At 38.7% G+C, this 11,522-nt stretch overlaps 1 protein-coding gene across 1 annotated transcript; it reads right to left on the bottom strand.

The window, feature by feature from the left end:
- Positions 1–1,022: 1,022 nt before the first annotated feature.
- Positions 1,023–11,125, bottom strand: GCK72_017037 (uncharacterized protein; the record flags this gene model as incomplete). Its single annotated transcript, XM_053731840.1, has 12 exons — positions 1,023–1,143; positions 2,640–2,802; positions 2,853–2,981; positions 3,926–4,004; positions 4,056–4,285; positions 4,348–4,651; positions 6,460–6,764; positions 6,837–6,910; positions 9,702–9,793; positions 10,769–10,845; positions 10,967–11,045; positions 11,102–11,125. 12 exons carry the CDS (start codon positions 11,123–11,125, stop codon positions 1,023–1,025), a joined length of 1,677 nt encoding a protein of 558 aa, XP_053580753.1.
- Between the last annotated feature and the right edge of the window lie 397 nt (positions 11,126–11,522).

The raw sequence follows: 11,522 nt of genomic DNA, 5'->3' as shown, positions 1-11,522 counted from the left end.
TCGCGAGACCAATGTAATTTTTTCAGCATGTGCGTTTAAAACTACAGTACTGTTTTGTTTCCGAAATTTCCGAAATGTTTTTTTCGGAAATTTCGGAAACGTTTTCTTTTTCCGAAATTATTTCCGGAAAACGGAAAGTTCCGAAAAAATATTTCGGAAATTTTCCGACGGAAAAAAGTTCCGGAAAAAGTCGGAAATTTTGGAAATTTCGGAATTTCCGATTTCCGTTCCGCACATCCCTGTACACAACCCTCAAAAAAAGCACATCAGTAACTTGGCCTATTACGATCCGGATGGCTATTTGTTAATATGCCGCGAGCCGGGTTTTTCGGTCGTTTTTGCATTTTTTGACACTTTATCCGGGCCCGCAGCATATTAACATATTAACATAGAACTCGCTGTGATCTACATTTTGGTATACTGTTCAGCTCATAACACTCAGTTTTAGGTCGGTTTGCCCATTAAAATATAATCCGTTCATGCAGTAATCATTGACTTTGAACGCTAAATTTGAAAACAGATATGGTTGGGAAGCTGACGTCGTGAGGATTCTGAATCTGTCTTCAAATTTCGTCTAACATCAAAATGAACCAAGATAAAGGGGTTTTAGTCTGGAAGCTCAATCAGTAAAGTTTCTCTTCGTTCAAAAAGAGATTCAGAATCCTCAAGTTTCAAGAAAAAATTCGTGTAAAACGCCCATCTTATACCATTTTCCCTAAAAATATCAACATGACGCCATTTTTTTCACACAATCTCCCTCAGAATAGCATCATTCTATTCTTTCTTTCTATTTTCATCCATAGAAATCTGATACATCTCTCCATTAACTTCTTTTTTTTGCCCCTTCTGAATCTGATCTTTAACAAAAACTTTCTTTTATTTATTATTTATTCAGTTAAAAACAATGGCATGCTGATTATGAGATAGACAGGAATGATTCTAGCTGTGTGTTTTTTGTGTGTGTAATACCCGTTTCGGTATTCAACCCATCATCTAGATATAAAAAAGGATAAAAAGAAATTTTAAGCATGTTTCCTGGATTTTCGAGCCGAGTATAACGTTCGGTAGAGGTCGACGTCGGCTTGGAGGAGGAGAGCATTCGGGAGCAGGGAGATTTCCGGGTGGAATAGGCGGAGAGGGGAGCTGAAAAAGGAGAAGTTGTGTAAGCTTCTGATCATTCCTTTTTGAGAATTTTGCGGGCGGCCCTGTTCGATTATCTAGCTTCAAAGTGATGTATCTCAAAAGCGTGAGTAGCTATTAAAAAATTATCAACTACGAAAATGTAGATCATGATTAGAACTAAAATTTTGTAGTCGACAATTTTTTGATAGCTATTCACTCCTTTGAGATATGCCTGTTTGAAAAATGCGATTTTCATTAAAATTGACCAATTTTAAAACCGTGTAACATTATCACATCTTGTCGTTTTGTTTCGAATTTACAATTAATTTGTAGATCAAATCTAGAACTTCATTTTTGCAGTTGACAACTTTTTGATAGCTCTTCACGCTTTCGAGATACGCGTCTTTAAAGATAGGTACCTGAAACAGCTAGAGAGGCGTCGAAAGAGACGCAGAGAAGCGAGGGTGTCTACCTGTCTGCGCCCTCTCTCTCTCCTTATCTTTCTCCTTGCAATCTTTGAAGCTTTATATCTCCAAAACGTAAGGAGCTATCATAAAACAACAAACTACAAAAATGTAGCTTTAGACAAGCTGATCATTTTGGTAGTTGACAACTTTTTAATAACTCTTTACACTTCCAAGATACGGCTGCTGAAAGTAGCGATGTTGGACATAAAAATGTACCTAAATCTAAATCTCAATGAGGGTTATTGTCATTGGCTTACTCTGGGCCCCGAAACAGAAATTATTATTGTGTCACTGACCAAATTATAATAACTTTTTTGACAGTTTTTAACTGTTTTGGCTTTTAAGCTTAGCATTAGCCCATGGCACATCACAGATAAAATTTGTCAAGGAAATAAAGTTTGCTTTTTTGGTATACACTACTGTAGATATACAATTTTGATCTTTTCAGTCAGTCTGTTGCAAAATTAATGTAGTTTTTGTAGGAACCAAGCTACCAAGTTTTAAAGCTTTTTTGAAGGCTCCAAATACTGTAAAACCTGTATTTGAGGTGCATGCAACTTTATTGCTCAAAGGGTCCGTCGGAGTGCAACTCAGAGGGCACTTCAAATTGAGGGGCAACACAAATACAGTTTTTACGGTATGCCTTGAAAGAGGAAATTCTTCGGATTCTAAACCTGTTTTCAAAACTAGAATAGCATCAAAATGAACCGAGTTACAAGGATTTAAAGTTTGATGTTGGTTAGTCAGGTATTGCTATGTAACTCGGCTCATCATAACGTTTCTCAAAATCTGAAAACAGATTCAGAATCCTCACGCCTTCAGCTCTTGAATCATATAAAATTCAAATTCTTATGCTAAATATTATGCTTCACCTTTTACTGATTTCTGAAACCCCAAACTTTCGAAAATGAAAAAAAAAGTCTGAAGCGCTTATCAAAACACAAACACAGAAAACAGGATTCCCATCCTTTCTTCTTGTTTCCTATGCATCTTATAGTATTATCAACAAGTGGAACCGATTCTCTTTCTTCTTCTCATTTCAAAACTTACTGCATCGAAGCCGTCGACAGTGTGAAGCCATCAGCAGTGGCGGAGCTCACAAAATTCTGGAGAGCCGCTTTAGTCGTCCGCCTCAATCCATCCAAATCGGACACCGACATTCCGAGGAAATCGATGCCAGGGGTGAAATCGAGGGACTGGATGAAGACTGTTCCTAAAAATTTGTTTTGAATTATCAGTGAAAAAACGAATAAATAAAAAGACCTGTTAGTTTCCCGCCGACAGTTTTCATATTGATTTGCACAACCGTGTTGAATGGGACGACTCCGATTTTTTGTCGCGTGCCTTCGAGGAAGAAAATACATCTTCCGTTCATAGAGACTGTCATAACATCTGAAGAGAAAATAAAGGTGGCATGCTAGAAAAAGAACGCAGACAGTCAGACACTCTCGTTTTTCTGCGTCTCCTCTTTTGTCACAACTTTAAGCAATTGTATCTCAAAAGTGAAAAGAGCTATCAAAAAGTTGTCAACTACGAAAATGATTAGCTTGTCAAGAGCAACATTTTTGTAGTTTGTAGTTTTATGATAGCTTTTTACACTTTCGAGATACGAAAGGCCAAAGTTTCAGTAGAGCAGGCGGCGAGAGAGCGGGGTAGAGAGGGAGGGCGCAGACAGGTAGACACCCTTGCTTCTTTGAGTCTCTTCTTTTGCAGGCTACCTTTAAATGCGCGTATCTCGAAAGTGGGCGGAGCTATTAAAAAGTAGTCAACTACAAAAATGATAAACTAGGCTAGAGCTACATTTCTGTAGTTTGTAGTTTTTTGATAGCTCTTCACGTTTTTAAGATACGAGAGGTCAAAGTTTGTTTGGAGCAGGCGAGAGAGCAGGGGAGAGGGGGAGGACGCGGGCAGGCAGACACCCTCGTTTCTCTGCGTCTCTTATTCTGCAGGCTATTTTCAAAGGCGCGTATCTCGAAAGTGGGCGGAGCTATCAAAAAGTTGTCAATTACAAAAATGACCTGCCTAGTTTAGAGCTACAATTTTGTAGTTTGTAGTTTTTTTGATAGCTTGCTTAGGTATTGAGATATGAGGGCTCAAAGTTTGGGTAGAGATATCAGGGGAAAGGGGGAGGGCGCAGACCGGCAGATACTATCGTTTCTCTGCGTCTCTTATTCTGCAGGCTATCTTCAAAGGCGCGTATTTCGAAAGTGGGCAGAGCTATCAAAAAGTTGTCAACTACAAAAATGATCAGCTAGAGCAACATTTTTGTAGTTTGTAGTTTTATGATAGCTTGTTTAGATTTTGATATATACGCTTCTAAAGTTGGGTGAGCTTACCATTATTAATCGTCACTGATGGAGGTGCCGCCGATCTTATAATAAGTTCCAACCTTCTGTTCGGATACACTGTTTTTATCTAAAACTTGTCATTTAGTAACAAAACAAAAATTTGAAAACTACAGTATACCTTCGAAATCTCATCAGCTATACAAACTTCATCCAGTGTGCACGACGTCTTCAACAAGCTCCCGATTCCAGGAGTCCTGGAGTCAACGTGGAAAATTAGAGAGTTGGTTCGATGCGCTTGGAATAGAAGGCTGTTCACGGAGTACTGTGAGATGATCACTTCAACCATTCTTCGATTTGTATTCTGAGGGATTCTGAAGGGATACGGAGCGACGTAAGGGGAGGAGCCTTCTGGAATATTCTGGAGTTGAGATGGGAGGGGAGAGGAGCCTAAAGGCCTGTGGGTAGCTTACGTGATCTAGAACTAAACACATTTCCAGAAATCCCCAGAGAAAAATCTGAAGACGTGGAGGCGGCGTCAAGAAGCGTGAGGTCGATTAGGATGTGGGATAGACGTTCGATGTTGAAGAAGTTGATGACGTCATCCCGGGATAAGCTAATCTTCCGAAGATTCACATTTGGTATTGGTTTAGCCGGCCGTCCTTCAGTCTTCTCGATATCATCGTAGTAGTCATCTGAAGTGGTGGCTGCTCGTTTTTGGCGGACCAGCGTGGCGAAGTTGGTGGCTGGCGAGGTTGCGCTCTTTTTTACGTTATTCTGAAAATATATAAGTTACCGTAAATACTGTATTATAACGGAATGCTGTTATATTTTTCCACAGCCTTCCAGAAAAGTTTTGGAGATTTCTAAGACTTCCAAAAGTTCACTAAAAACTTTTCTAGATGTTCTGTTTGCTATTCTAAATGCTATACTAATCACCCTGATTTCAATCAACATTATAGAAAATAATTAGGAAAATGCTAGCTTATATCATACTTGTGCCCATATCAGACAATCTACTCTCCACCATAAGTCCTGACTACAAACTACAAAATCCATCGTACTTACGCCAATCAGATTCAAAATTTCATGAGGATTATGAATATGTAATTTGTTTTCCGCTGGCACCTCACCTCATTGAGATATGAATGACAGCATGAACATTTTTAAAAACTTGTGGTAACCTCTCTCTTTGACTACAAACTACAAATTCTACCGTATTTACACCAATCAGATTCAAAATTTCATGAGGATTCTGAATATCTTATTGGTTTTTTTCGTTAATAACACTTCAATGAGATATGACTCGTTGTTGTAGCTTTCCTAGCCTAACATGCACGCCAGAGCTCACAAATTGTCTTTGAAAGTAAAATGTATGTAGTATACTCAGAATTTTACGATGATTTCGAAAACCTGATAAATTTTAAATTAGGTCCTACGTGAAAACGTTTGAGTACACAGCAGAGTTGCGCGGAAGTGATTTTTTTTTAACGGAAGTCGGAAGTCGGAAGTCAGAAGTAAAATTTTGAAAGCGGAAGTCGGAAGTGAAAAAACGCCCGGAAGTCGGAAGTCGGAAATCGGAAGTCGGAAGTAGATTTTTTCGCAAAGATTCAAAAATTTCCAAGAGAAAAACCATAAAATTCGCGAAAATCAATGGAAAATTAGTTTTTGGCTGAAGAAAAGCTTATTTTCTCTCCTTTTAGACCATTTTTCCAAATATTTCTGCAAAATATACTTTTCGGAAATTCCAAAATTATGGAATGACGGAAGTCGGAAGTAAACATCCGAAAACGGAAGTCGGAAGTCGGAAGTTGGAACTCCGCGCAACTCTGGTACACAGCTAATTTTAGGTTTAGTTGAGCGGAATCTGGTTTTTAAATGGCGGAAGACGATAGGCGGAAAGCGGAAAAAATGTCATTGTTCAGAAGCCGATTTTGGCCTTATTTAGTTGTAAAAAGTCCATAGAATAAAAATAAAAGTAGTTTTTTTTGGTAAAAACTGATAACTGTCCTGCAAGAAACCGTTACAAAATATCAATAAATTCAAGTAGGCGAACAAATTTTTCAACCTGATATCCTCTATGCGGAAGGCGGAAAATTCCGCGCAATCCTGTTTACTAAGTGTTGAAAATAGATATTGAAAATAAGCAGCTTTGAGGCACGCGCCACAAGGATCATTACTGTCTTATAATCTCAATTTTTAATCAATTTTGTAGAACATATCTAGGCCTTCATTTTTGTAGTTGACAATTTTTTGATAGCTATTCACGCTTTTGAGATATAACGGCTCAAAGTTAGGGTAGAGGGAGGAGGGGAGGGCGCAGGCAAGCAGACACTCTCGCTTCTCTGCGTCTCTTTCTCCGCAGATTATCTTTAAAGGCGCGTATCTAGAAACCGTGAGGAGCTATCAAAAAGTTGTCAACTGCAAAAATGTAGAACTAAATTTGATCTACACAGTCATGTAAGAAAATCAGGGATCGGACGATTTTTGATAGAGTTGCAAAGCTTTGAAGTGATCGCAAAAATCTCATTACTGTGGGGAAATCCTTATTGTCATGCCAATACTATAGTTTTGAAAAATCTCACCGAAATAATAATCTCCAACAACTCCTTCGCCGACAACGACCTTGGTATCCTTGCTAATCTCGTTGAGAAGTGTTGCTGAGTCAACCGATTCATATGTTCACAAATCGCCTCCTCCAACTGAACCTTCGATTGTCCCGACAGCACAGATCCGAACTTTTGGTTTATGGTATCAGTGAGTAATCCCATGTTGGTAACTCTTGCCGACACTATTCCATTCTCTATTCTACACTCGTTGAATCTCAGGTACGGTTGATCGTTTACAGTTTTTTGGAGGTCCAGGAGGGCGCTGACGCCAATACTTCTGCCTGCAAAAAATTTCAGGATAATTGGCACATTTTCGATGAAAAACTTTCAAAAAATGTCAAAACATTTCTCACCTGTCACCACAACATTCCCCGTTATCGGAATGTTTAGTATCACTGTGATTGTACCGCTGAGTTGTCCGGTTACTCTGAAAAAATGGAATAATGGTCGATTTTCGGAGTTTTTATATGGTTTTCATGATGATTAAAGGAGGACTGAAGTCATATTTTTTTATTTCAGATTCTGATACTTCAGAAAATTCTGAACAACTTTCATCATTGGAGCATGTGCTAAAAATCGCTCTAAACACCCTAAGTTCACGTTTTCCCGGCTGAAAAGGAGCCTTCGTGGCACTGCCTCCTGCACGAGAAAAGCGCCTCTCTTTTCGCACGCGGTCTGCGTCTCCTACAGGGAGGCACGTCTCTCACTCTCTCACTGGGATTTGAGGGTGTTTGATTGAAAACTGTCAGATTTTGATATTTCCAGAGAAAAATTAGGATTTTAAGAATAGAAATCAAAAGAACAATAACAATAATGTTAGAAAATCCAAAAAAAGAGGAAAATAATACTGAACAGTAGATAAAACGACAGCTAATATATGGTCAGTTTTGATCGAAAACGGTCAAAAAGCAGTCAACTTATACAAAAATCTGAAACGGATATCTTATTCAGAATATCTTCTGCGTCATTTTCCACTATCAAACTCTAAATTTGGTTGAAAACTGAATTCAGTATAAACTTTACAAAAATCGGTACAAACTCGCGTAAGGACTGAGATTCTTCAGATGTTTTCGAACTCTTTCAGAAAACTGGATGCATTTCACAAAAATACTGAAACGAACAACTTATAGTCCTTGTTGTCATCTACATTTTAAGCTATAAAATATATTTTTTGCTTCAGAATGAACTGTGCTATGAGGTTTTCAAATGCCATGAGAGAAGAGATGATAGGGTTATTGTAAAAGACTTCGTCGCGACGTCTGGAGAAATTATTATTTTTTGTCAAACCTTATTTGTTTCTATAGTACACAACCCGGTCTTCATTTTTCTAGTTGACCACTTTTTTGTACGATGCGTTCCTGGAAAGTTATGGCTCATGAAAGCATGTGCTCCCTGAATTCCCTAATCGAAGTTCGGGAAATCGGATGTTTTCATTCATCGCGCTATATCTTTCCAAGAAGACTCCGTACAAAAATGTTGTCAACTACAAAAATGAAGATCGAGATGTGCTCTACTCAAAAAACCAAAGATTGGAAAACAATCATTTCTTCAGACGTCGTCACGAAGTGTCTAACAGTAACCCTACTCCTTTTTATGCCTTTTTCGAAATTTTCAAAAAGTTTTAACTCACTTCGTTCTGAAAGAAAACTTTTGTATCATAGCTCAAAATGTAGCTAATAACAGTCGCTAAAAGTTATCCGTTTCCGATTTTTGAATATGGTCCTCAGTTTTTCACAAAACCTCGAAAACCTCCCAAAATCGCCTTATTTTCACGATTTTCAACTGATTTCTCCAAATTTTATACTGAACTCAGTTTTCAACCAAATTTAATGTTTGATAGTGGAAAATGACGGTGAAGATATTCTGAAAAACGTATCCGTTTCCTTTTTTTGAAAAAAAGGATCGTTGTTCGTATTCGGTCTATACCGGTCATACTGTAGATGGAGTGATATGAAGAGAGTGAACATATTGTATTTTTTGTGGTTATCATCCATATTACAGCACAAATCAACACAATTTATGATTTTTATAACAAAAAAACAAGAAAAACTTCGGAAAATGTTCATTCATAGAAAATGTGAATTCGATATGGTGTCTCGCCATAATTATTCTAGTCCCAGTGTTGGTGTATGTTTTGTATATCAAATTATAGCTAAAAATCCCCTCATTTCATTTATACCACTTTCAGTCTCCAAATATTATGTTTTTCTAGTCGCCGACAACCTTTTCAATTTCAGCAAAAAAAATTTCAGTGTCTAATGCAAGTGCGCTCTATTTGCACGCGTGAGAGATTGGAGACGGCAGACGTCGCTTTTCTCGTGCATTTAGCGTCGCTTTTCTCGTGCAGGAGGCAGTGTCGTGGAAGAGTTTTTGGGGGCCGAGGTCTCGACATTCCGCGCGGCCCCGCGCTGCCGTGTAGTCCTCTCGGACAAATTTTTCTTCTCAATTTCTCGTTTTTTTGCCTTTTTAGATGGTTTCCGTCCTTTTTTTCTCAAATTTCATTATTTTTTCGACAAAATATTACTTTAAAGTGCATTATTGACAATTTTTAAATGTATTTTGTACGATTATTTGACTTTTTGAACAGAAATCGTTTGATTTACTCCGTATCTTATATTTTTCGTCCTTTTCTTTGTTTGCTGCATGAATTTTGCTGTTTTTCAGATTCAAAACGACCCGAAAGCAGCCACTCGACGTTCAAATCTCCAATTGGCTTCACTTTTTGTGTTAGTTTGTCACAGAACTTTTGATTTCTCTCCGCCTATAATTCATTTCAGAGTGATCGCTCTCGATGGAAATCCGTCGGACTCTCCGCCAAGCAGTCGACGATTTCGCCATCGTCTTCAACAAGGAGAACAGCGAATTTAGTGTTAGTTGTAGAATTTACTATTGTTGTTCTCTCCGCCTGTATTTTCAGATCCCCCGCAACACAAATCGTTTGAAGGAAAACAACGCTCAATGGCAATGATGACAGGAAAAAAATGGCCTACTTCTGCAGAATTCATTGAGAAATCGTTTTTATTAACATTTCAAACAGATAATTGACATTTTAAATAAATATTTATCCAATTATCGTTTTCTTTCATTCATTGTGTATTCCTTCAATCTCCTTTCCTTGTCTTGTCTCTCGAGTCGGCGCAATCTTCTCTTCCGATTGTGTTGCGGGGGATCTGAAAATACAGGCGGAGAGAACAACAATAGTAAATTCTACAACTAACACTAAATTCGCTGTTCTCCTTGTTGAAGACGATGGCGAAATCGTCGACTGCTTGGCGGAGAGTCCGACGGATTTCCATCGAGAGCGATCACTCTGAAATGAATTATAGGCGGAGAGAAATCAAAAGTTCTGTGACAAACTAACACAAAAAGTGAAGCCAATTGGAGATTTGAACGTCGAGTGGCTGCTTTCGCGTCGTTTTGAATCTGAAAAACAGCAAAATTCATGCAGCAAACAAAGAAAAGGACGAAAAATATAAGATACGGAGTGAATCAAACGATTTCTGTTCAAAAAGTCAAATAATCGTATAAAATACATTTAAAAATTGTCAATAATGCACTTTAAAGTAATATTTTGTCGAAAAAATAATGAAATTTGAGAAAAAAAGGACGGAAACCATCTAAAAAGGCAAAAAAACGAGAAATTGAGAAGAAAAATTTGTCCGAGAGGACTACACGGCAGCGCGGGGCCGCGCGGAATGTCGAGACCTCGGCCCCCAAAAACTCTTCCACGAAGGCTCCTTTTCAGCCGGGAAAACGTGAATTTAGGGTGTTTAGAGCGATTTTTAGCACATGCTCCAATGATGAAAGTTGTTCAGAATTTTCTGAAGTATCAGAATCTGAAATAAAAAAATATGACTTCAGTCCTCCTTTAAAAGAAGAAAAAACTATAACGCTGAAGAAGGAATCGAACTCGGGTAGGTTGAGTGGCGGCCAGACTCGTAACCAGCTGCGCCATAAGGGACAGAGAGGGCGGCGCGCTGTTAGGGTGGTGATAAGCTGGGCGCTCCCCCTGATCTTCAGGTTTTGGGAACGCGTCGTCTTGATAAGACGCGCGCCCAAGGCACGCCAGATATATAGTTTTCCGGCAGGTTTCCTCCAAAAGAAAGCGTTTTTAACGATAAAAAACTCACACAAAGTCAAAATCGGTGACCCGGATCCGGAATTTGTTCGGAAAGTGCGGTTCGAAGGCGACGAAACTGGGTTGCCGGAACGACGACATTCGAAACGAGTGCGCCTATTCAGAAGACGTTGTTTTTTGAATTCACACTCACTTTCCCTCACTTACGTCTACACATCCCTCCGTGAAACATTGACGTGTCGCCGGAATATTCACACGTGGCACTTCATACTCGACGAGGCCTTCTGCAAAAACTGTGGTCAGGGGGTTTTTTGGTGTGATCGATTAAGACTGTGACTACTGTGACTACAGAATGTCATGTATAGTGTGATATCAGCTGATTTGATAATTGACCAAAAAACATACGAACGATCGAAGAAGCCTGATCGAAGACTGGACGATTTAGACGGACACGGATGGCTGGGCGAAAGGATTGGCATGTTGTCTGAAAATAATGTTTTAGGGGTGTCATTTTTATAACATTTTGTAGATCAAACATACGGCTTTATTTTTGTAGTTGATCATTTTTTGATAGCTATTCACGCTTTTGAGATATGCGCCTTTGAAGGTAAACCTAGATACCGTCAGTTTTGGAAATTGGTAAACTTTGAGCGTTTGTAACTTTTTCAAAAGTTGTGAAACCTTTTTCAAAAATATGCTCGTTGTACAGATCAAATCTAGCTCTACATTTTTGTAGTTGACAACTTTTTGATAGCTATTCACGCTTTTGAAATACGCACCTTTTAAAGTTGGTAGGGTGTAGGGGAGCGGGTAGGAGGGCGCAGAGAAGCTAGAGTGTCTGACTGTCTGCGTCTCTTTTTCAATTTTTTGCAGTTTTTTCTGCGTTTTTTACTTTTTTTGTAAGCTTTGACTTGTACTACTTTGTTAAAAGAGAGACGCAGAGAAACGAGACACTCTAGCT

This window comes from Caenorhabditis remanei, chromosome V (genome assembly GCF_010183535.1).
Source record: "Caenorhabditis remanei strain PX506 chromosome V, whole genome shotgun sequence".
NCBI classification, from domain to species: domain Eukaryota; kingdom Metazoa; phylum Nematoda; class Chromadorea; order Rhabditida; family Rhabditidae; genus Caenorhabditis; species Caenorhabditis remanei.
This window is presented reverse-complemented; position numbering and strand designations above follow the sequence as displayed.